The 24573-nt window shown below is 52.2% G+C and overlaps 1 protein-coding gene and 1 long non-coding RNA gene across 6 annotated transcripts in view; one reads left to right on the forward strand and one right to left on the reverse strand.

Annotated features, from left to right (window-relative positions):
- LOC127395475 (uncharacterized) overlaps nucleotides 1-21059 on the forward strand; it is a 308391-nt gene extending 287332 nt beyond the window's left edge. For all 4 annotated transcript variants that reach the window (XR_007891811.1, XR_007891810.1, XR_007891812.1 and 1 more), the window contains exon 2: nucleotides 18659-21059. This is a non-coding gene — a long non-coding RNA (uncharacterized LOC127395475). The remainder of the gene's footprint in view (nucleotides 1-18658) is intronic.
- LOC127395450 (cilia- and flagella-associated protein 53-like) lies at nucleotides 1352-18133 on the reverse strand. 2 transcript variants are annotated; one of them, XR_007891802.1, is made up of 9 exons: nucleotides 17980-18133; nucleotides 10190-10419; nucleotides 8492-8665; nucleotides 7621-7924; nucleotides 6549-6767; nucleotides 5543-5759; nucleotides 5199-5301; nucleotides 2242-2589; nucleotides 1352-1587 (listed from the first exon to the last, which is right to left on the reverse strand). XR_007891802.1 is itself a non-coding variant. In XM_051642497.1 (8 exons), exons 1-8 carry the CDS (start codon nucleotides 18106-18108, stop codon nucleotides 2349-2351), a joined length of 1617 nt encoding a protein of 538 aa, XP_051498457.1. In that variant the 5' UTR covers nucleotides 18109-18133; the 3' UTR covers nucleotides 1748-2348. The 2 variants fall into 2 exon arrangements, 1 of the variants encoding a protein (XP_051498457.1); XM_051642497.1 differs by lacking the exon at nucleotides 1352-1587 and having other exon boundaries at nucleotides 1748-2589.
- Nucleotides 21060-24573: the final 3514 nt, after the last annotated feature.

Consider the following 24573-nt stretch of genomic DNA (forward strand, 5'->3'; position numbering starts at 1 on the left):
CAGGTATGGGGCGGCTCGGCCGGGCTCGGCTCGGTTCTGCTCGGCCGGACTCGGCTCAGTTCGGCCGGACTCGGCTCGGTTCGGCCGGACTCGGCTCGGTTCGGCTGGACTCAGCTCGGTTCGGCCGGACTCGGTTCGGTTCGGCCGGGCTCGGCTCGGCTCAGTTCGGCCGGACTCGGCTCGGTTCGGGCGGGCTCGGCTCGGTTCGGCTGGACTCGGCTCTAGTTCGGTTCGGCTGGACTCGGCTCAGTTCGGCTGGACTCGGCTCGGTTCTGCTCGGCTGGACTCGGCTCAGCTCGGTTCGGCCGGGCTCGGCTCGGTTAGGCTGGACTTGGCTCGGCTCGGCTCGGCCGGACTCGGCTCGGCTCGGTTCGGTCGGGCTCGGCTCGGCTCGGTTCGGCTGGACTCGGCTCGGCCGGACTCGGCTCGGCTCGGCTGGGCTCGGTTCAGCTCGGCCGGACTCGGCTCGGCTCAGCCGGGCTCGGCTCGGCTCGGCTTTCCCGCCAGGCGCTCTCCCAGCACCTCTTCCCGCCGAGGTCTCAGCTCTGCCTCATCCCCCCCATCGGCTTCGATGACTTCTTGGTTCCAAACCTCTTGCTGAACACCACTGATGTTCTCCCCTCCCTCGGTCCCGGCCGCTTCCTCGCGGCTCCTCAAGGAGCTGCCCTCAGCTCCGGGCAGGGCCCTCCCTGCAGCCTGAGGAGCCACCTCCCTGCAGGCACTGAAACACCCCCATTCCTGCTGGGGTTGCGTTTCTGGTGGGTTCATTCTCCTCCTGCCCCTCAGCTCCCCTTCCTTTCCCGCAGAAGCAGCAGCCATGCAGCCCCAGGCAGGTGCCTGCTGGGGCTGGAGGCTCTGCCATCCCCACCAGCTGCTGGGGAGCGGGACCAGCCGGGGGACAAGGAGCGGCTTTCACGGGGTGTCCTTTGCCAGGACTTGCCTGGGACCAGCAGCGTTACCCCCGTCAGCCCACTCATGCCTTCAAGGAATGCGCCAGGGGCAGGTTTTGTCTCTTTGCTGCTGCCTGGAGGTGAAGATGGGACCTGTCTGTGCTCCTGGGCCCTGCTTGTGTCTCGTTCCAGCCTCCGCCAGCGTCAGTTCCTGTTGTTTCTTGGGCAGAAAAAGCCAAAACTTGTCCCCAGCCTTTCCTGACAGCCTTTAATTAATCCTGGAATTGAGAACGTGCTGCTATGTTCATTTTTCAAAGAAAAGCCACAGCAGTCAAGAAAAAGCTACATTGCAGGGAGTCTGTGGCAGACCAGGAAATCAATCTGTTCATCATTCTGCCAAGGGGACCCAGCAGAGACCTGCCTGAGCTTCCTGCACTGCTGAGACTGTTCCCGTTATCTGGGATGGTCTTTCCCAGCTGCAAGAGAGAAGGAGCAGCTCTGCAATCTGCTGAAAGGCTCTGGAGATGGCTGCTGACAAGCTCTGGGGAAGGGACTAAGAAGCCACCTTCCCTGTTTGCCATGTTTTCATGTCTAGGATCCTTCCTCTTCTTGAGGTCTGTCATTGATCAGCTTCTCCATGTTCATGCTCCCACCCAGCAAAACCACTCAAGTCCTGGTCTTGGTCAACAGGGAGTCACTGCAAAGTGGAGACAGGGAGGAAGGAGAAGGTAGATGAAATGGTTATGGAAGTTGGAGAAGAAAGGGCTGGAAAAGCTGGAGGAGAGGTGGTAGAAGCTGAAAAGCTGAAGGAGGAGAAAAACATCTGCATTCCAAAGAGACAACAGCTGCCACCAAAAGCATAACTCATTATTTTTATTTTTATTATTTATTTTTTGCAATCTGATAACAAATTAAGTCCTGCACAGTTAATTCTGTCCAAGAAAAGGTCTCACAATCTACCTTTGGGACCCCAATATACCACAGATGATTGGACAGCTATGGGAATACATGGATATCAGCTCTTGACTGTCCATCCCAAGGCAAAACAGATTCATCACTTTCTAATTGACAAGGAAAACGAAGGTAAGTCACCAAGACCTTTTTGTCTAAACACATCAAAAGATTTTGGAAATATTTGCAGTTTGAAAGGCACTGGAATAAAAATTTGCTGAAGCTCTGCTACAAAATTTCATGGTGTGGCTGTTAAAGAAAGCCTCAATCATGTCATGATCAAACATGATACTGCAGGGAACAGAGTATTCTTGGAGTAAAGTGTTAAATCCTCGGGTTTGGAGCTGTCACTTTGTCAAAGAATGAAAGAACTGGGGAAAAATAACCTTTCAAATCCTACCTTGACTGTATTTTCCAGGTAAATACTTTGAGTATCACGGTGGAGAGGGGAGAGTTACAAACAGAGCCAGGTACAAACACCCTGAGAAACTGGTTTTCAGGGTGACTTCAGTGTAAATTCTGTTGTAGGGAGTTAGACAGGACTTGTCTTCTGGAAGGGTGGGTGGCTGCTGGTTTCCCCCAAGGCCTTGCTAAGACGTTCTGTATCCTCTCCTGGTAGGCTCTCTCTTCTTCTCGAGCTGATTCGTCTTCTCGCTGCTTCTCCTCTTCCTCAGCATCACGTGCCTGTTCTCGATGGGCAATCTGAGCCCTGAGCTGCTCCTGGTATTCTTTGGCTTCCTTCAGTTTCCTGGGAATGAGGAAAAAGACCCAAACAGCTTATTGATGAAGAATGGGTTAAAAAAACAAACCAAAACCACAACCATTGTTTTAAATCCCTATTGAATCTGTTCCCTTCAACCCTAAAGAACCACTCAAAACTCCTCTCAGAGCTTCAGAACAAGCATCACCTCCCACTGCCCAAGTGCTGCGTGATGTTCCTCAGGGAATGAATTGCTCTCTGTTGAAACTTGCACAGCAGACTGCACAAAGAGTGAGTGTGAGGACAAGGGATGAGTGTCAGGTCTTGGTCCTTTCCCAGCTCAGCCTGAACCCCATCTCCATTCCCTCCCTCTGAAGATCAGGAGCTGCTGGCAGCTGCAGCTCTGCATTGATATCCCAGGAAAAGGCTCTCAGGAGAAATCATTCTTCCCTTCCATGTTGAGACTCATCTCTCACACTCACTGCCCCCTGGAGAAGCAGTGAAGACCACCTGTGTGTTCTGGCCATCTGGAGCAGGAGTCAGACTCACACAGGTCCTGAAGATGCCACCAGGCTAGTCAAGACTTGTGTGTTAATGCAGCCCAGCTGAACCATCAACACTGACACTGCTGAATGCATCTCTCCTAAGCAGAGCACATCCCAAATGCCAGACTGGTTTGGGTTGGAAGGGACCTTATGGGCAGGGACACCTCCCAGCAGCCCAGGTTGCTCCAAGCCCCATCCAACCTGCCCTTCAACACTGCCAGGGATGGGGCAGCCACAGCTTCTCTGGGCAACCTGGGCCAGGGTCTCACCACCCTCACAGCCAAGAATTTCCTCCTCATGTCTCACCTCAATCTCCCTCTTCCAGTTTTAATCCATCCCCCCTCATCCCATCCCTCCCTGCCCTTGTCCCAAGCCCCTCCCCAGCTTTCCTGGAGCCCCTTCAGGCACTGGAAGGTGCTCTAAGGTCTCCCTGGAGCCTTCTCTTCTCCAGGCTGAACACCCCAACTCTCCCAGCCTGGCTCCAGAGCAGAGCTGCTCCAGCCCTCCCAGCATCTCCGGGGCCTCCTCTGGACTCTCTCCAGCAGCTCCATGTCCTTCCTGTGCTGGGGACCCCAGCCCTGGCCCCAGCCCTGCAGGGGGGTCTCAGCAGAGCAGAGCAGAGGGGACAATCCCCTCCCTGGCCCTGCTGGCCACGCTGCTGGGGATGCAGCCCAGGACACGGGGGGTTTCTGGGCTCCAGCGCACGGTGCCGGCTCATGGGGAGCTTCTCATCACCCAGCACCCCCAAGGCCTGCTCCTCTGGCTCTTCTTGATCCATTCTCCACCCAACCTGGATTTGTGCTTGGGACTGGCCAGATCCCCAGGTAGGGCATGAACCTCAGCATGTTTCCTTCAGAAGGGTGAGATTCCTGCCATAGCCAGGAGGTTGTCACCACTAAAGCCCTTGGAGAACACCAGAGGTCCTGGGCCTGTTACCTCCAGGGACAGGTGTGGGAAAGGGCAGGAGCTGCAGAGAGAAACGGAGTCAGCAGCATCAGGCTCTCTGCCCTGCTCTTTGCATGACACCCAGAGGAACTTCTCAGCTACTGCGTGTGACTCTCTCCTCATCCTGAGGAGCTGGGAGGGAGGGAGAGCCCCGGGCAGCTGGGGTGGGAGCAGGGGCTGGAATTTGGGTGGCTGACAAGAGGGTTGTTTAAGGGCTGTGTGTGGCTGGAGTTTAGCAAGAACACTAGTTGCCCTGTGTAAGTCATGAACTAACCTTGCATTAACCCTCCTCCCACTCCTAAGAACAGCTCTGACTATGAGGGGATGTCTCTAATAAACATGATCCATGGAAGTAACAGGATGGTCCAAAAAGACCAAACCAAGGATATGGAACTAAACACCATGATTTGTACAATGGGACCAGAGTCAGTGATAGAACACCAGTTGCAACCTAACAGGGCTGCTGATGAGCAGTTTGAAGCCTTTCTGAGCAGAAGAAGGCCCATCCAGTGCTCTCAAGAGTCATCTGAACATCAGGATTAGCCTGTTCACAACTTTAAATGATTGTTCTGCAATGAAACAATTGCAGATTGGAAAGCTGAGCAAAGAGGAACCGCATGAGGTTCAACAAGAGCAAGTACAGAGTCCTGCACCTGGGGAGAAGAACCACCAGGCACCAGTATAGATGAGGGGCTGGCCTGCCAGAAAGCAGCCCCATGGAGAAGGACCTTGGGGTCCTGGTGGACAACAGGTTACCCATGGGACAGCAAGGTGCCCTTGAGGCCAAGAGAGCCAATAGTATCCTGGGGTGCATTTAGAATGGGGTGGCCAGCAGGTCAAGGGAGGTTCTCCTGCCCCTCTGCTCAGCCCTGGTGAGACCACATCTGGAGGATTGTGTCCAGTTCTGGGCTCCCCAGTTCCAGAGGGACAGGGATTTGCTGGGAAGAGTCCAAGGGAGGCTACAAGGATGATGAAGGGACTGGAACATCTGTCTGATGAGGAGAGACTGAGAGACCTGGGGCTGTTTAGTCTAGAGAAGAGAAGGCTGAGAGGGGACCTGATGAATGTCTATCAAGTGGGGGTTGGACTTGATGATCTCCAGAGGTCCCTTCCAGCCCCTATGATTCTGAGTCTCTGAAATGGACCAATGGCACACAAGAAAATCACCTTGCATATTTCTCCTCTTCTATGTGGTTGAGTTCTGAGATGGCTTCATCTAATAACTTCTTCTCCTGAGCGAGTTCTTCCTGCTCCTTTACATTTCTCTGCACTGCAAACAAACACACAGCAACAAACAACACTTGCAGGAGGTAACAGCACTGCTAAGCTTGAAGGGACAGTGAGACCACAGTCAAGCCAAGCAGCCTGAAGAACAAGGCTGAGTTTTGCTGCTTCTGGAGAGGCACACCAAAAAATAAACTGGCAAGTGTCTTCTCAGCTTTTCATCCTTGTTTTTCCACTCAGAAAAGATTTCACATTCAGAACTTAAGAACAGAGCTGCTAACACTCACCCTTCTGCTCTATCTGCCATTGCCTTGTGTCCAGGACATCCTTCAGCAGCTGCCTTCTAGCCTCCTTCTCTGCTCTCATTTTCTCAGCCTTCTTGGCCCAAACCTTCTCCATCTCTTCCTTGTGGGCCTTCTCTGCTTCTTCTTCTCGCTGTCTCTCCTCCTCCAGCTGTTGAGCCAGGTGTGCCAGGTATGTCTGCTGCTCCTTGAGCAGCTCTTGCTGCAAACACACCAACATGTGCAGATCTAAGGAAATGAGTTCCAAAACAAGGGCTGGTTTCTGGACCAGGTGGTAACTGAAACCTCAGAACCCCGTCCCAACCCCTGTCATGGGAAAGCTGTGGAGAACCTTCTTCCCGGCCAGTTGACAGTGCCTGGCAGGGCCAGAGCAGAAGAAACAGAGCGATCCCTTCCCCAAGAGCAGCTCAGCTGCCTCAAACACACACATTTGACACAGATTTTCCACTGCTGACCAAGCTACTTCCCCCCTCACCTGCATCAGAAGCCTTGGGATCTAGAAGGATAATCAATCAACCCAATCAAAATAATCCAAAAGAAAAAGAACAACCATTCACAATAAATGATAACAAATACCACCTCCTCTGATTTTGTGCCAAGGTCTCGTATCAAGTTGATACAACTTTGATAACCTACATGAGCTTCTAAAATACCTCAAGCAGATGAATGACTGCAGCTCCCCTTTTCAAGTCACCTAGAGACTTCTTTTCACCCTGAATTTGGACAATCAACTCAGGAAGTGACAGACACATCCACAGTTTCCTGGCATCTCCCAGATACTTTTGCACAGCATGATTTGAAGTACTCCCAGTAGTTCTGAAAGATCATGAGCTTCTTCAGAGAAGGAGAAGCAACAGGCTACACCAAAAAAGGAATCAACTTGTTCAGAGCAAAGGGGTTGATCTGATCTCATTTACCCTGTGCAGCTCATGCAGGGCCAGAAAATGAATCCAAATCCCACAACTCCCTAGTCAACACCTCCAGCCCTTACCTTTCTTTTGGTTTTCTCCTCAGTGTCTTGCTGGGGTTCCTGAAGACATTTTTCCAAGATCTTCAACTCGAGGGCAAGTTCATCTTGTTTTTCCTCATGAAGACGTTTCTGCTTCTCCTGGGCTGCACTGAGCAACATATCCCTGCATTCCTTCTGCTTCTGGAGCTTCTCCTTCTGAAGTTGCTCCTTTTCCAGCTGAAGCAGCTCCTGCTCCTCTTCCTACAACAGCAAAAATCACCAGCTTGTAAAATCATTGCTTAACTTCAACCTAAGTGATGACTAGAATGAGTTGAATGAGAAGACTGAAGAGCAAAGGTCAAGATTTCAAGCCTTTCTTGCTGCCATTGGAGAATTATTCTCAGACCTTAAACCTGCTAAAGCATGAACAGTTCAGCATGATCATTCATCAGAATTCAGGATTCTCCTCTTTAATGATCCCCTGCACTTCAACACCAAACCAAAGGGTTGCCTGATGCACTCCAAATGTGTCAAGCAGAGAGACAGAGTCATTTCTTTAGGGGAAATCAATAGCATGGCAGCACATGGGATCTATTTCCAAGTCTGCCCATGCAGAGCCATGAGCTCCTCCTGGTTCTGCACATTTTGTCTGTGCTGGGTGGTCAGATCTGGCACAGCATCTCCAGTGGATGGGAGGCTGCAAACAGTAGCTGTATCCTTAGATTCTGATGGGCAGTTACTGAGTTTCAAACTTCACGTTCCACTTGGTATTGGAAAGAACAGAACAATGGACAGTGAAACTGAATTCTTAAGAAAGGAACAATAAAAAATATTCCAGATCCAAAAGATAGTCAGTATTAGCTGGTGTAAAAAACTAAATCCTGAAATAGCAAGGAACCTGTGGCTGCCCCATCCCTGGAAGTGTTGAATGGTAGGTTGCTTTAAAACCTTCCCATGTCCCCACAAAGGCTCTGAGAGGCTTCAAATGCCAGAATCCTTCCCGTGCTCCATGGGAGAAGATCAGGTTCCCTCTGCAAACAGGAACACATGTTCCACAGGAGCCTTAGGAGGGGCCTTCTCCAGAACCCTGGCTTGAGAAGGATCTGGAAATTACCAACAACTGAGCTTCTTCCTCCTTCAGCCTCTTGGCCTCCTCCTGCTGAGCGCTGAGCTCCGCTACCTGGGCACTGAGCCCCTCCCGGACTTCCCGCTGCTGCTTGGCCAGTCTCTGCATCTCCATCACTGCTCTCTTCTCCTTAGCCAACCTGTCCTCTTTCCAAAGGTCAGCAAACATCTGCTCCTCCTGCTGCTGCTGCTTTTTCAGCTCCTCCTTCAGAGCTACCTGGGCCAACCGGTCTTCACACACTTCCTGCTGATGCTTCTTCATCAGCTGCAAGCGAAGCTCATCGCATTGTTGTCTGAAAGGCAAGAGGGCAGGTGAAAAAAGAAACAAACAGGCTTAAATAAGAAGCAAGTCTGGAGTTGTTTCAAGGATGGAGGCTCCCAGATCATCACTGCTTGGAGGACAAGGGCTCAGGAAGCCAAATTCTCCACTGACTCCTTGGGAGGCCTAAGGAAGCCCAGAGAGGCTGAATTGAGGGAGATTTTGACATTGCTGAGTTGAAGAGCAGGTCCTGCATTTCCCTTTGTAACTTAATCTAAATAGACACGGGGGAATGGATTAGAAGTGGAAGAGGGGAGATTGAGGTTGGACATGAGGAGGAAATTCTTTGCTGTGAGGGTGGTGAGACCCTGGCCCAGGTTGCCCAGAGAAGCTGTGGCTGCCCCATCCCTGGCAGTGTTGAAGGGCAGGTTGGATGGGGCTTGGAGCAACCTGGGCTGCTGGGAGGTGTCCCTGCCCATGCAGGGGGGTTGGAACTGGATGATCTTGAAGGTCCCTTCCAACCCAAACCAGTCTGGGATTATGATCACCTTGTTGTTCAATTGCCTCTTTGTATTTACTTAACCCCAGTTTTCTAAGATACCTGAATTGCTGCTCTCGTTTTTCAGCCACCAGTTGTTGTCTCTCTTTTTCTCTCTTCTCTCTCAGTAATTTTGCTCGTTCCCTCATTTTCTGTTGTCTCCCCTGGACTGTTTCTTCAAGTGAATCAATCTCAACAATGTACTGACTTTCCTCTCCCTCCAGAAGCTCACGAAGCCTGGAATGACAACATGGAGATAAAAGCCAAATCAATCTCTCTGTTGAATGATGAAGTTGTATTTGATTTGCTATAAGTGCAAAACAGGTGCTGGGGCTCCTTTCAACACCTGTTGTGCCCATGGAGAGGATCTTACACCATCACAGGAGTCATTCTGTCCTGGCACAACTGAAGCTGCTTCTCTTCCAAACCCATTGCCAGTGCTGCTTTAGTCCCCCAGGAAACAAATTCTTCTACTTCCCAGACTCCATTTGTCACCAGTTGGCGTCAAGTTGAGCTTGTACTGTTGTTTCCCTTCAGCATAAACCCTCCCTGGGCTTTCCCACCCTTTTCTAAGTTTATTTTCTAATAACCCTTTGTTATTTTAGCATCACCCCATTAACCACTTCATCCTGAAAGAGCTTAGATGAGAAAATTTGATCAAATTAGCCCTTTTTCAACACACCACCATTCACCTCTCTAGTAATCCTAGCAGTAAGAAACCTGGGCTTAAAGAATCCAGAAACCCACTCATTCCAGGGCTGTGACCTCTGGGAAATCACTCTCACTTTTCTACAATGATATGTGAGCAATAATTAAGAGCAGCAGAGCCAAAGGTTAATTCTGGACACTGAATTGCAGTCTCTTCATGCACTGAGCAGAGGCTCCTTGCAAAGGGATTTTCAGCAGCTCCATAAGAACAAACTTCATGGAGCTGAACCTAAAAATCCTGCCCCTGGGGAGGAGAAACCCCATGGACATGCTGGGGGTTGACTGGCTGGGAAGTGGCTCTGCAGAAAGGAACCTGGGGGTGCTGGCAGGGAAGCTGGAGATGAGGCAGGAATGCACCCCTGGGGCAAAGAAAGGCCAAGGGTCTGAGGGAGAGCAGGGCCAGGGAGATGATGCTTCTTCTCAGCACTGATGAGACCTCACCCAGGGTGCTGGGTCCAGCTCTGGGCTCCCCAGCACAAGGGGTATGAGCCCAGTGAAAGTCCATCAAGAGGACTGAGGGACTGCAGCAGCTCTCCTAAAAGGAGAATCTCTCCTGGAGAGGTGAGAGAGTTGGGGTGTTCAGCCTGGAGAAGAGAAGGCTCCAGGGAGACCTTAGAGCACCTTCCAGGGCCTGAAGGGGCTCCAGGAAAGCTGGGGAGGGGCTTGGGACAAGGGCAGGGAGGGATGGGATGAGGGGGAATGGATTAAAACTGGAAGAGAGGAGATTTAGGATTTAGATTTTAGGAGACATGAGGAGGAAATTCTTTGGTGTGAGGGTGGTGAGAGCCTGGCCCAGGTTGCCCAGGGAAGCTGTGGCTGCCCCATCCCTGGCAGTGTTGAAGGGCAGGTTGGATGGGGCTTGGAGCAACCTGGGCTGCTGGGAGGTGTCCCTGCCCATGCAGGGGGGTTGAAACTGGATGATCTTTGGGGTCCCTCCAACCCAAAGCACTCCATGATCCAATGATCCATGTTTTCCCCCCAACCATTCCTCCAAGCACGCACTGCAGTGAAAACAGGGCAGATATTGGTATTAATTACCTACTTGTTCCCTACCTCTCTCTTCTCTCATGAAGCCCTGCCAGATATTCCTGCATTTTGGCATCCACCTTTCTCTGCACAGCCCCGTGGAGCCATTTGTGTTGGTTGCTTTGGTGCCACTTGTAGATGTTGCAAAACCGGTGGAACTCCCTGGTGAAATCAGAATATTCCTGTTCCTCCTTATCCTTCTGCCTCCGGGCAAAGACAAAATGTTCACTTGATTGATCCTTTGGAGGCTTGGCCCTCTGGAAGAGACAGGAGATGTCAGTGGTCAAAGTATCATCAGTTCCTTTGGGATTTGATTTAGTTGGATATATCAGCAAAATAAGCACAAAACACCAAATGAGGAGAGTTCAGGGCAATTCGTTAGGGGTAATTTCCAACAAGCCTTGCCTGGAGGAGCACACCACCAGTACAAGAACACAGCTGGTTTGAGTGGGAAAGGACCTTTCAGGCTAGTCCAACCCCCTGCAGAGAGCAGGGACATCTGCAACTAGATCAGGTTGCTCAGAGCCCCAAGCTGAGCTGGGATGTTTCCAGGGATGGGGCATCTCCCCTCTCCAGGCTGAACACCCCAACTCTCCCAGCCTGTCTCCAGAGCAGAGCTGCTCCAGCCCTCCCAGCATCTCCGGGGCCTCCTCTGGACTCTCTCCAGCAGCTCCATGTCCTTCCTGTGCTGGGGACCCCAGCCCTGGCCCCAGCCCTGCAGGGGGGTCTCAGCAGAGCAGAGCAGAGGGGACAATCCCCTCCCTGGCCCTGCTGGCCACGCTGCTGGGGATGCAGCCCAGGACACGGGGGGTTTCTGGGCTGCCAGGACAAGTTGCCAGCTCTGCTCCAACTTCCCACCCACCAGAACCCCCAGTCCCTGTCTCCCATCAGGACCCCGCGGAGCCCTTGGGCCCCTCCTCAGCGTAGCAGGGCAAGGTTCTCTCACCGTGACCTGCTGGTGACGTCTAGTGGGAGCAGAGACCGGGACAAGGGTGAAAAATCCCGAGTGAATCAGCAGATAAAAGGGGAAAAGAAGAATTCCGTGGCGAGAATGGGTTCCCTCTGCCCGCAGGTTGGTGGTCGCTGCGTGAAACCCAGCACATCAGCCCCCTGGGCAGGCCCCTGGCCGAGGTCTCCTGTGGTAGGTGTCCTGCCAGGTGGACAGGCTCCAGAGCTCTGCCCAAGGCAGAGGAAAATGAGATACAAAGCCTTGGCTCTGCAGCAGTGGCTGCTTCAAGTCCGTCGCACCCCAAAAAAAAATCAGAAGGAAAAGCTGTTGCTGAAGCTTTGGAGCCCAGGAACACAAGCCCTGCCGAGAGCTGGGCTTTCCTGCAGATTAGCAGGACTTGGCTGATAACAAGGTGAAACAAAAAATAATAAAAATGATCCCAAAGGTAGAAAGGTCCATGTTTCAAGTTGACTGTAAAGCTTGTTCTCTTCAAAGTGAAACCTGCAGTTTGTGGGATCCTTGCACACCCAAAGGTGTGTGCTACAGAGGATTGACACACTGCACTGGAGCTGGAATCCCTTGAGTTTATTTCAGGAGAGACTTCACCATCATCCTACTGTGCCTTATGGAGATGTTTGGGAGAGGGAAACAACCCCACAGCAGGAAACTCTGGATTTTCCTCCTGAGAACACTCATCTGTAACTGTTGGGAGGGCTGAATTTCTTGGGTTGGTAGAATTTTGCCTAATGTTTTCAGGATGTTTCATGGAAAATGGGGGGTGGATCCTCCAATCCTCCTATTGAGGTTTGGTTTGTGTGTGTGTGTGAAGTTCCCTCCATCAGCTTTGAAGAGGCTTCCTGCTGGAAAAGCTAACTTGAGTCCAAATGATGGATGTTTGTGACTTGGAGCTTATTTGACATGAATGTTGAGTGAAAAAAAGAGTCTCCTTAGCTCAGGTGCTGTCACGGGCTGGTATTGGGGGGCTCCCGGCTGTCAGGATGTTCCCTCGAGTTCCCCCCCAGTGTGGAGAGGTTTGGGAATGAGCCCGAGGGTCACACGTGGCGTTCGCCTCTCACAGAGGAACGGCCACTGCGGGGCCGTGTCTTCGAGGGGAGATTGGAACACCCTCCCACCACGCTCACAAATTGCTACTGAGACCAATGTTTAGATTACGAATTAATCGGTTTATTAAGGGTCAACACAAATTAAGGGATGAAGGTTCAGGAGAGGTTGTCTAGGTGTATATTGGAAAAGGGATTCAAACGCGCTGTGGTCTTATGACATGCACATGATCAGGCAGTGAGGTGGATCAAGAACTGGTTGAAAGGAAGGAGTCAGAGAGTTGTAGTCAATGGGGCAGAATCTGGTTGGAGGTGTGTGACCAATGGAGTCCCTCAGAGGGTCGAGTACTGGGGACCGGTGTATGTTTCAACATCTTCATCAACAACCTGGATGAGGGTACAGAATGTACACTCTCAGCAAGTTTTGCTGATGACACCAAGCTGGGAGGAGTGGCTGACACACCAGAGGCTGTGCACCTGCCATTCAGAGGGACTTAGACAGGCAGGAGAGATTGGGCGGGGAGAAACATGCTGAAGTAAACAAGGGCAAGTGTAGAGTTTGCCTTGGGAAGAAAAAAAGTCTGCACCAGTACAGCTTTGGGCTGACCTGCTGGAGAGCAGTGTAGGTGAAAAGGGATCTGGGGTCCTGGTAGACAGGCAGGATGACCATGAGCCAGCAATGTGCCCTGGTGGCCAAGAAGGCCAGTGCCATCCTGGGGTGCATTAGAAAGGGGGTGGTTAGTAGGTCAAGAGAGGTTCTCCTCCCCCTCTATTCTGCATTGGTGAGGCCACATCTGGAGTATTATGTCCAGTTCTGGGCCCCTCAGTTCCAGAAGGACAGGGAAGTGCTGGAAAGAGTCCAGCGCAGAGCTACTAAGATGATGAAGGGAGCGGAACATCTCCCTGATGAGGAAAGGCTGAGGGAGCTGGGTCTCTTTAGTTTGGAGAAAAGGAGACTGAGGGGTGGCCTCATCCATGGTTACAAATACGTAAAGGGTGAGTGTCAAGAAGATGGAGTTAAGCTTTTTTCAGTGATGACCAGTGATAGGACAAGGAGTAATGGATACAAATTGGAGCATAGGAGGTTTAAGGTGAATATCAGAAAAAAATTTTTTACTGTGAGAGTGACAGAGCATTGGGACAGGCTGCCCAGAGAGGATGTGGAGTCTCCTTCTCTGGAGACATTCAAAACCCGCCTGGACGCCTTCCTGTGTGATGCACTCTAGGTGACCCTGCTCTGGCAGGGGGTTGGACTAGATGATCTTTCAAGGTCCCTTCCAACCCCTATGATTCTATGATTCTGTGATTCTATGACTCCGAGGAGAAGTGTAAAATCAATGGAGTGAGAGGGCAGGAGTTGAGCCCGGCAGGAAAATTAGAGTGTGTGTGTGTGTGTGTGTGTGTGTGTATGTGTCTGTCTGTGTGTGTGTGTGTGTGTGTGTAGTGTGTGTCTGTGTGTGTCTGTGTGTGTCTGTGTGTGTGTGTGTGTGTGTCTGCGTGTTTGTCTGTGTGTGTGTCTGTGTGTGTGTGTGTGTGTGTGTGTCTGTGTGTGTCTCTGTGTGTCTGTCTGTCTGTGTGTGTCTGTGTGTGTGTGTGTGTCTGGGGTGGAAGGGGGGGCCGCTTCCCGGTAACCGGGGCGACCCCTCCCAGCAGCAGCAGCTGCGGGAAGCACCGTGAAGGAGAAACTCTGGGGAGCAAAACTCAGAGCACTGATCAGTTAATGGCACGAGATATTCTGGCCCCTGTAGGTCGTAAACCATGGGAATAGGATGCAGCTAAGTGAAGTGGAAAAGCACTGCCCCTGAGAAGCAGACAGTAAGAAGCCGCAGTCAATCTAACTAAGGCTGTGCTAGCAGAGGAATGTGCTCAAGCCTGCGTTTAGATAAGGAAACTTGTGCTCAGCTAAAGAAGCAGCATTTTGACAAAGGCAGCCGATGTGGAGTTATGCTGCGAGCATGACTGGCGCCTGAGCAGGTTAAGGGAACCAAGGGAACAGGAACAGGATTCGCGTGGACAGTGAAAATGTGTATAAAAGGCAGCCTGTGTATAAAATAAATGTGGGAACACACACTTCTGAAGCTCTTTGATCAAGTGTTGATCTCAAGCAATAGGAGCATTTCAACCCCAAAGTGTATTCAGAACAGTGAGCAGTTAGTGACAGAAATGTCACTAGTGTTGGTGTTTCATTAGCCTTCCTGGGCAAACATGATCCATCAGAACACCTTGGGCACCTGTTTGTGTGGTGACCTCCTGCCCCATGTGCCAAAAGAAGCTCCAGGGGAGAGCATCAGTGGGGAGGCTGGGATGTGGTGCCCTGCCCTCTTGGAGTCATGGCATGGCACCCAGCTGGCGTTGGCATGGCACCCAGCTGGCATTGTGACATCATCCAGCTGGCATTGTGACATCATCCAGCTGGCACTGGCACAGCATATAAATGCCACTGGCACAGCACTCAGCTGGCATTGGGCCAGCATCCAGCTGGCATTGGCACAGCACTCAGCAGGGCATCCAGCTTGTGCCAGGACAGGAGTCACAGCCTGGGAGTGAGAAGGTAGCACGACAGAAGTCACAAAGTTGCAGCAAGCAAGTACCAGCACAGGAGTCATGGCATGGGAGTGAGAAGACAACAGGACAAAAGTCATGTCATGGCATCCAGCTGGCAGTGGCACAGCAGTCACAGCAGGGCATCCAGCTTGTGCCAGAACCAGGGTCATGGCAGGGGAGTGAGAAGGTACCAGAAGAGGAGTCAAAACGTGGCAGCAAGAAGATACCAGGAGAGGAGATAGCATGGGAGTGAGAAGGTACGAGAATACCAGTGATGGGGTGGCATCCAGCTGGCATTGGGACAGCAATCATGATGTGGCAGCAAGACAAGAGTGGGGCAGCAGTCATGGTGTGGGAGGTGAGAAGGTATCAGGAGAGAAGTCATGGCATGGCATCCAGCTGGCATTGGCACAGCAGCCCCAGCATGACATCCAGCCTTTACCAGGACAGGCCTCACAGCCTGAGACTGAGAAGGTATCATGGCAGGATACATGTCATGGCAGCAAGAAGATACCTGGACAGGAGTCCTGGCTCACGGAAGTGGGGCAGCAGTCATGGCTTGGGAATGAGAAGGTACCAGGAGAGGAGTCAAGTCATGGCACCCAGCTGTCACTGGGGCAGCATCCAGCTGTCATTGGGGCAGCATCCAGCTGTCACTGGGGCAGCATCCAGCTGTCACTGGGGCAGCATCCAGGTGTCACTGGGGCAGCATCCAGCTGTCACTGGGGCAGCATCCAGCTGTCATTGGGGCAGCATCCAGCTGGCATTGGGGCAGCATCCAGCTGTCACTGGCACAGCACCCAGCTGTCATTGGGGCAGCATCAGGCTGTCACTGGGGCAGCATCCAGCTGTCACTGGGGCAGCATCCAGCTGTCACTGAGGCAGAATCCAGCTGTCATTGGGGCAGCATCCAGCTGTCATTGGCATGGCATCCAGCTGTCAATGGGGCAGAATCCAGCTGTCATTGGCACAGCATCCAGCTGTCACCGGGGCAGCATCCAGCTGTCACTGGCACAGCATCCAGCTGGCATTGGGGCAGCATCCAGCTGTCACTGGCACAGAATCCAGATGTCATTGGAGCAGCATCCAGCTGTCATTGGGGCAGAATCCAGCTGTCATTGGAGCAGCATCCAGCTGTCATTGGGGCAGAATCCAGCTGTCACTGGCACAGCATTCAGATGTCATTGGGGCCGCATCCAGCTGTCATTGGGGCAGCACTCAGCAGGGCATCCAGATTGTACTAGGAGAGGAGTTATGGCTTGGGAGTGACAAGGCACAAGGAGAGGAATCGCAACGTGGGACCAAGAGGATGCCAGGAGAGGAGTCACAACGTGGGACTAAGAGGATGCCAGGAGAGGAGTCACAACGTGGGACCAAGAGGATGCCAGGAGAGGAGTCACAACGTGGGACCAAGAGGATGTCAGGAGAGGAGTCACAACGTGGGACCAAGAGGATGCCAGGACAGGAGTCACAACGTGGGACCAAGAAGATGCCAGGAGAGGAGTCACAACGTGGGACCAAGAGGATACCAGGAGAGGAGTCACAACGTGGGACCAAGAGGATGCCAGGAGAGGAGTCACAATGTGTGACCAAGAGGATGCCAGGACAGGAGTCACAACGTGGGACCAAGAGGATGCCAGGAGAGGAGTCACAACGTGGGACCAAGAGGATGCCAGGAGAGGAGTCACAACGTGGGACCAAGAGGATGCCAGGACAGGAGTCACAACGTGGGACCAAGAGGATGCCAGGACAGGAGTCACAACGTGGGACCAAGAGGATACCAGGACAGGAGTCACGCTCTGGCATCCAGCTGGCCTTGTCACAGCAGTCACAACATGTCAGAAATCCCTCCCAAGCCCCTTCAGGCACTGCAAGGTGCTACAAGGTCTCTCCAGACCCTTCTCTTCTCCAGGCCCAACAGCCCCAACTCTCTCAGCCTGTCTCCAGAGCACAGCTGCTCCAGCCCTCTCATCATCAATCACATGTACATGAAAAGCAGAAATAAAAGCATCAACTGCTCAAATATTGTTGCCTTTGTTCCTTCTCTGTACATTTACAAATATTTCTACGAGCCCGAGTGTGTAAGAAAAATACCAGGGATATTCAGAGTCAAATGTCAAAGATGAAGTGGGAAGCAAATGAAGCCGAGTGCTGTGGTACTTGAGCTGAGGAGATCAGTGTCTTTTCCACACAGGAAACACTCACTCTGGGGGTGGGCTTGGTTTCTGAGACCAGAGAAATGTTGCCACCTTAGAATAAAGAGTGAGCAATTGACAGTATGTAAAGAACCTCCAATAATTTCCAATTCCCATTTGAAAGGTCAGCATCTTAAATGCTGTCAGGACATGAATACACTGAAGTAATGGTGAAGATGGATTCATTGGTTTCCCTCTTTTGGACCATTGAATATGTACCTTGTGGTTTTAATTACCTGCAGTTTTGACCAAAAACCTATTTTGAAGTGGGGAAAAAATCAGCTTGAACTGGAGGTTTTCTGAACAAATCAGAAAAAAATAAGGAACATAAACTTTTGGACCTTGCGGTCACCTGAGCAGTGTCATTTTGGACCTGCAGGACTTCACCACCATGCTCCAGCCCTCCCAGCGTCTCCGGGGCCTCCTCTGGACTCTCTCCAGCAGCTCCATGTCCTTCCTGTGCTGGGGACCCCAGCCCTGGCCCCAGCCCTGCAGGGGGGTCTCAGCAGAGCAGAGCAGAGGGGACAATCCCCTCCCTGGCCCTGCTGGCCACGCTGCTGGGGATGCAGCCCAGGACATGGAGGGTTTCTGGGCTGCCAGGACAAGTTGCCAGCTCTGCTCCAACTTCCCACCCACCAGAACCCCCAAGTCCTTCTCCTCAGAGCTGCTCTCAATGGCATGAAATGGCTTCAGGTACCAGCACTTGTCAGGTACCCAGGGAATGACTTCAGTCTTAACTTATGCATCTAAGGGGGTGTTTATGGTCTGCTTCACACCTACCAGCGGCTCTCCAGCTGCCTCCTCCTCCTCCGTCCCAGCCCCCCGAGGCTCCCGTGTCTCCCCACACCCCATCGCACCCCACTGCAGAGCCCAAGTGCCCCCAAATAAGGGAGGGGCACAGCTGGACCGGCTCCACCATGGCCCCACCACGGCTAGTAGCGAGTCCTGCCAAAACCCCCGGGGTCTCCCGGGAACCTCAGCGGCTCCTCTCACGCGGCCCTGCCCCAACCGGCACCGAGGCCCGGCACCACCGGAGCACACTCCGCCCGCGCCGCCGCGGCCCCTCACCAGCGCCACGCAGTGCGGGAAGGGCCCGGTCACGTCCCGGGGGCACCGCCGGCTGTGCTGCTGCTGCTGCTGCTGCTGCTGCTGCTGCTGCTGCTGCTGCTGCCGCCGCCGCCGCCCCGGGGCCTCCATGGCCGCCGCAGCCACCGGAGCAGCCGGGACGCGCCGCGCGTTGCCACAGCAACAGTGCCGGAAGTGACCTCACACGGCGGGGGGCGCGCGGCGCTGCGCATGCGCAGATGGCACCGCCCCCACTGCCCCCCCCCGTCCCTTCCTGAGGGGGCGTCGTGAGGGGAGCCCGGGATGGGGGGGCTGGGGGGGCCTGGGGCCCGTCCCGTCCCGTCCTGTCCTGTCCTGTCCTGTCCTGTCCTGTCCTGTCCTGTCCTGTCCTGTCCTGTCCTGTCCCGTCCTGTCCCTGCATGGGCAGGGACACCTCCCAGCAGCCCAGGCTGCTCCAAGCCCCATCCAACCTGCCCTTCAACACTGCCAGGGATGGGGCAGCCACAGCTTCTCTGGGCAACCTGGGCCAGGGTCTCACCACCCTCACAGCCAAGAATTTCCTCCTCATGTCTCACCTCAATCTCCCTCTTCCAGTTTTAATCCATCCCCCTCATCCCATCCCTCCCTGCCCTTGTCCCAAGCCCCTCCCCAGCTTTCCTGGAGCCCCTTCAGGCACTGGAAGGTGCTCTAAGGTCTCCCTGGAGCCTTCTCTTCTCCAGGCTTCCATAATGAGTCAAATCACAGAAAACTCCCAGGAAGACTTTACCTGTTACTAATTGCTCTCTTAATGAGCTGGTATGTTAGGAGGTGAATTTGCTGTCACTGTTCAGTCAGCTTTTGCATGATCCTTGGAACGTGATCCCCACCTGGTCAGTGGATCACAGAGAGATCTTTGCCCAAGGCTGGTGAAGTACCTGCCCTTGGTGATACCAAAACCTGGTTCTGTTCTTCTGAGTGTGCAGATGTGCTGCAATTCAGACAATAAAAAGATGACAAGACCAACTGTGCACTCCTGTGTCTTCTCACAGACACTCTCCTGTGGACTGTGCAGTAGAAAAGACAGGGACTGGGAAGCAGAACTGAGGGAAAGAGGCCGCGCTAGTTTCTGATTGGTTTGATCCTCCTGATCTTTGGATATTTCACCCGCCTTGTTGCAATGAACCTTGTTCTTCATCCCTCAGAACTTCACCTGGGAAGAGTTGGACGTCAGCTCTGCTGTGGGGATTGGGTTTTTCAAAGCAATCACTCCTCACCTCACCCCAAACAACCAGTTCCTCTTCAGCCCTTAGCATCAAAGTTCATGTTCTAAACCTGGAAAGTGCGAAGCTTGAAGGAAATGTTGGAATTCTGATAAGCAGGCCAGGGTTTTGGAGTAATATTCACCTCTAACAGCTGTGAACATGACTGGAAAAAAAATACAGAGGAGGAGCTGGACTGGGGCTCCTTTCATTTGTCAACATATGCAGTTTATAAAGTGGACATAATTAATTAGTGTGAGTTATTTAGGATGTTGCTATGCAAGGAAGTGCATCAACATGGAAAATAAACTGGATAGTAAATGTGGCCACAGGCTGAACTTGGATCCTGGCTCTGGATTTAAGCCCCCAGATAAAGCAGGGGTGTCTTGCTTGTTAAATCCTCCTGTTTGTGCCTTCTGGGATGGTGTTTCTGTTCTTACTTGCAGTGAAACCCTCCACAAGAGCCACCTGTATCACAAAGCTGGCCTAAATGAGGCACTTCACTGAGCTTTTTTTCCAAGAACAGGTCAATCATCCTATGCTGTTGTGAAGAGTTAAGTAAAAAAGAATGTAAAAGTCAGGTGAAAAGAAAGGAACTGCCTGAGTCTGGCCGGGGGTGCAGGAGATCACCTGCTGGGATGCAAAGCAGTGCACCAAGTCTTGCTGGAGACCAAGAAGTAGACAGAAAATAATGAAGTCCTCACCTGAGAGAACAATCTCTCTTATCAATTCAGTTTAGTTAGAAAACATCCATCTGTTTGGAAATGTATTAAATTCCCTAAAAGCAAGATTTGCAGAAGGTCTTGGGCACCTTGTGGTGGACGTTGAGCAGAATTTACTGGAACAACTAGCAGCTTCAGTTACCCTGGAGGCTTCCAGAAAATGTCAGATTAGGTATATTTAGGGACCAGAGTACTTCAGCAAATCTGAAGTACTTCAGCATTCCAGCTGTCTGGTTTTATTGAAATACTGTGGAGGAAGAATCAAGAAATCAAAAATATTTGAAAAAAATTATCATTCTCAACTCACTTCAAGTGTGATTTCTTTGAGGGAAGGTTTCTCTGTGACGTGGTACTTCCCATGAGTTGGTTTGCACAGGTACCTGGGTGCCAAAGACTGAAATACACCTATAAAATACTGCAACTATGTGCACAAAAATTCTTGAAGTTCAGAAGGTTTTAGGTTCCTGATTATTTTGAAGGGCTGATTCTGCAGGCAAAGGCAACTCGGGCAAGTTAAACTGAGCATGATCAGCCTCAGATGATGTCTAAACTGGCAATGAATTCTGTGCAAAATGCTCTCGATTCAGTTTTGCTCGTAGGACAGAGAGAAATTCTACCCACCCAGCTGCTCTAATGACAGCAACACAAGATGCTGGAATTGCCCAAATGTAGGAATCTTGCTCCAGTCTTCTGGGAGCCCCTGGGCTCTCTTGGGTGGGTCCTTGGAGTCATTCCCTCTTGGTTTCTGGACAGTGCAGAGCACAACTGCTGGAAGAACAGTGTTCTCAGAGGCTGCAGGTAAAGGAAACAAAGAGAACTTGGTTATACTCTTCATCAATGAGAAGTAATTCTGTTTTACTGACCTGCCTGATGCATGAGAGAAGGGACTGTCCTCCCTGTGCACTTTTCTGATTGTTAGAACACGCTCGATGAACCAAATCATCTTTGGGTTTCAGAGACTTGACATCATTTTTGCTTTCCATTCCACCTGCTTGCAGTAGTTTCATGGAAGTGGTCTAGAAGGCCACGTTTGCTGCAGTGAATCTCTTGCTTGGTTTTAGATGATAGTGCTGTACCTTTCTTTCATTGTCCTATTGGAAAAATAAAGGATTTGAAATGTGAAGAGATGTGTTTCTACCAGCAGCCTGGGCTGGTGGGAGGTGTCCCTGCCCATGCAGGGGGTTGGAACTGGGTGGTTCTGAAGGTCCCGTCCAACCCAAACCACATGTGATTTGTAAGTAGATGCAGCATTGCATTTAGCATGAGGATTGCTTTTTAATTCCCTTTTCTGGTGCACAGCCCTACTTTTACAGCCCCTCTGCTGACGGGGCTCCTTTTCTCTTGCCGTAGCAGGTCCCATCACACGCTGTAGGAACATGAGGCCAAACCCTGCGCCAAGATTTCTGCTTCTATGGGGCTTACATGAAGTGGTTCCACCCCCCTTTCACTGACACCTGTTTGCATACGTGCCATTCGCTCACACCCCCGGTTTTCAGGCCCACACAAGAACCCAGGCTGTGTTTGGTGCCACACGCTGCGATAACGGGAGCGCGCTCTGGAGTAGTGAGGTGGGGAAGAGTTTCCCTTTGGAAGGAACTGCCGGGCACTTGTAGAACCAGTCGCTGATGGCTCAAAAACCAGCTCAGATAGAGAGATGGGAGGCTACCATCCTGGTGGGCAGGAGGATGACCCTGAGCCAGCAATGTGCCCTGGTGGCCAGGAAGGCCAGTGCCATCCTGGGGGGCATTAGAAAGGGGGTGGTTAGTAGGTCAAGGGAGGTTCTCCTCCCCGTGTTCTGCCCTGGTGAGGCCACAACTGGAGTATTGTGTCCAGTTCTGGGCCCCTCAGTTCCAGAAGGACAGGGAACTGCTGGAAAGAGCCCAGGGCAGAGCCACAGAGATGATGGAGGGAGTGGAACATCTCCCTGATGAGGAAAGGCTGAGGGAGCTGGGTCTCTTGAGCTTGGAGCAGAGGAGACTGAGGGGCGACCTCATCCATGGTTACAGACACGTTCAGGGCAGTGTCAGGAGGACAGAGCCAGGCTTTGTTCAGTGGTGTCCAGTGACAGGACAAGGGGCAGTGGGTGCCAACTGGAGCACAGGAGGTTCCATGTGAATATCAGGAAGAACTTCTTTCCTGTGAGAGTGACAGAGCCTGGGACAGGCTGCCCAGAGAGGCTGTGGAGGCTCCTTGGCTGGAGACGTTCATACCTGCCTGGACACGTTCCTGTGTGACCTGCCCTGGGTGTTCCTGCTGCAGCAGGGGCGTTGGACTCACTGATCTCCAGAGGTCCCTTCCAGCCCCTGTGATTCTGAGTCTATGAAATGGACCAATGGCACACAAGAAAATCACCTTGTTTCCTGGTTTGAGTCAGGATGAAGCCAATTTTCCTTTTTACTGTTTTTTTTTTTTCCTTCAGTGAGCTTTCTTTGGCTTCCTTCAGTTTCCTGGGAATGAGGAAAAAAACCCAAACAGCTTATTGATGAAGCATGGGTTAAAAAACAAACCAAAAACACAACCATTTTTTAAAATCCCTATTGAATCTGTTCCCTTCAACCTTAAAGAACCACTCAAAACTCCTCTCAGGGCTTCAGAACAAGCATCACCTCCCACTGCCCAAGTGCTGCGTGATGTTCCTCAGGGAATGAATTGCTCTCTGTTGAAACTTGCACAGCAGACTGCACAAAGAGTGAGTGTGAGGACAAGGGATGAGTGTCAGGTCTTGGTCCTTTCCCAGCTCAGCCTGAACCCCATCTCCATTCCCTCCCTCTGAAGATCAGGAGCTGCTGGCAGCTGCAGCTCTGCATTGATATCCCAGGAAAAGGCTGTCAGGAGAAATCATTCTTCCCTTCCATGTTGAGACTCATCTCTCACACTCACTGCTCCCTGGAGAAGCAGTGAAGACCACCTGTGTGTTCTGGCCATCTGGAGCAGGAGTCAGACTCACACAGGTCCTGAAGATGCCACCAGGCTAGTCAAGGCTTGTGTGTTAATGCAGCCCAGCTGAACCATCAACACTGACACTGCTGAATGCATCTCTCCTAAGCAGAGCACATCCCAAATGCCAGACTGGTTTGGGTTGGAAGGGACCTTATGGGCAGGGACACCTCCCAGCAGCCCAGGTTGCTCCAAGCCCCATCCAACCTGCCCTTCAACACTGCCAGGGATGGAGCAGCCACAGCTTCCCTGGGCAACCTGGGCCAGTGTCTCACCACCCTCACACCAAAGAATTTCCTCCTCATGTCTCACCTCAATCTCCCTCTCCCAGGTTAAATCCATCCCCCTCATCCCGTCCCTCCCTGCCCTTGTCCCAAGTCCCTCCCCAGCTTTCCTGGAGCCCCTTCAGGCCCTGGAAGGTGCTCTAAGGTCTCCCTGGAGCCTTCTCTTCTCCAGGCTGAACACCCCAACTCTCCCAGCCTGTCTCCAGAGCAGAGCTGCTCCAGCCCTCCCATCATCTCCTGGGCCTCCTCTGGACTCTCTCCAGCCAGCTCCATGTCCTTCCCTGTGCTGGGGACCCCAGCCCTGGCCCCAGCCCTGCAGGGGGGTCTCAGCAGAGCAGAGCAGAGGGGACAATCCCCTCCCTGGCCCTGCTGCCACGCTGCTGGGGATGCAGCCCAGGACTCGGGGGGTTTCTGGGCTCCAGCGCACGGTGCCGGCTCATGGGGAGCTTCTCATCACCCAGCACCCCCAAGGCCTGCTCCTCTGGCTCTTCTTGATCCATTCTCCACCCAACCTGGGTTTGTGCTTGGGACTGGCCAGATCCCCATGTAGGGCATGAATCATAGAATCATAGAATCATAGAATCCTAGGGGTTGGAAGGGACCTCGAAAGATCATCTAGTCCAACCCCCCTGCCAGAGCAGGGTCACCCAGAGCACATCACACAGGAAGGCGTCCAGGCGGGTTTTGAATGTCTCCAGCGAAGGAGACTCCACAACCTCTCTGGGCAGCCTGTTCCAGTGCTCTGTCACTCTTACAGTAAAAAAATTTTTCCTGATATTCATCTTAAACCTCCTATGCTCCAACTTGCTATCCATTACACCTTGTCCTATCACTGGTCATCACCTGAAAAAAGCTTAACTCCATCGTCTTGACACTCACCCTTTACATATTTGTAAACATTGATGAGGTCCCCCCTCAGTCTCCTCTTCTCCAAACTAAAGAGACACAGCTCCCTCAGCCTTTCCTCATAAGGGAGATGTTCCACTCCCTTAATCATCCTTGTGGCTCTGCGCTGGACTCTTTCAAGCAGTTCCCTGTCCTTCTTGAACTGAGGGGCCCAGAACTGGACACAATATTCCAGATGTGGCCTCACCAAGGCAGAATAGAGGGGGAGGAGAACCTCTCTTGACCTACTAACCACCCCCTTTCTAATACACCCCAGGAGGCCATTGGCCTTCTTAGCCACAAGGGCACACTGCTGGCTCATGGTCATCCTCCTGTATACCATGACCCCCAGGTCCCTTTCACCTACACTGCTCTCCAGCAGGTCAGCCCCCAACCTGTACTGGTGCATGACATTTTTCTTCCCCAAATGCAAAACTCTACACTTGCTCTTGTTAAACTTCATCAGGTTTTTCCCCGCCCAAGTCTCCAGCCTGTCTAAGTCCCTCTGAATGGCAGCACAGCCTTCTGGTG

This window comes from Apus apus, chromosome Z (genome assembly GCF_020740795.1).
Source record: "Apus apus isolate bApuApu2 chromosome Z, bApuApu2.pri.cur, whole genome shotgun sequence".
In the NCBI taxonomy this organism is placed as follows: domain Eukaryota; kingdom Metazoa; phylum Chordata; class Aves; order Apodiformes; family Apodidae; genus Apus; species Apus apus.

Bases quoted from the DNA above. Each gene is read 5' to 3' on its own strand.
- LOC127395450 (XM_051642497.1), bottom strand. From the start codon at position 18,108: ATGGAGGCCCCGGGGCGGCGGCGGCGGCAGCAGCAGCAGCAGCAGCAG. The intron at 5,760-6,548 runs GTAAGGGCTGGA...GTGTGTTTGCAG, and splicing joins AGGAGAAAACCAAAAGAAAG to CAAGAGCTGCTCAAGGAGCA. The intron at 5,302-5,542 runs GTGAGTGTTAGC...GTTTGTTTGCAG, and splicing joins ATGGCAGATAGAGCAGAAGG to TGCAGAGAAATGTAAAGGAG.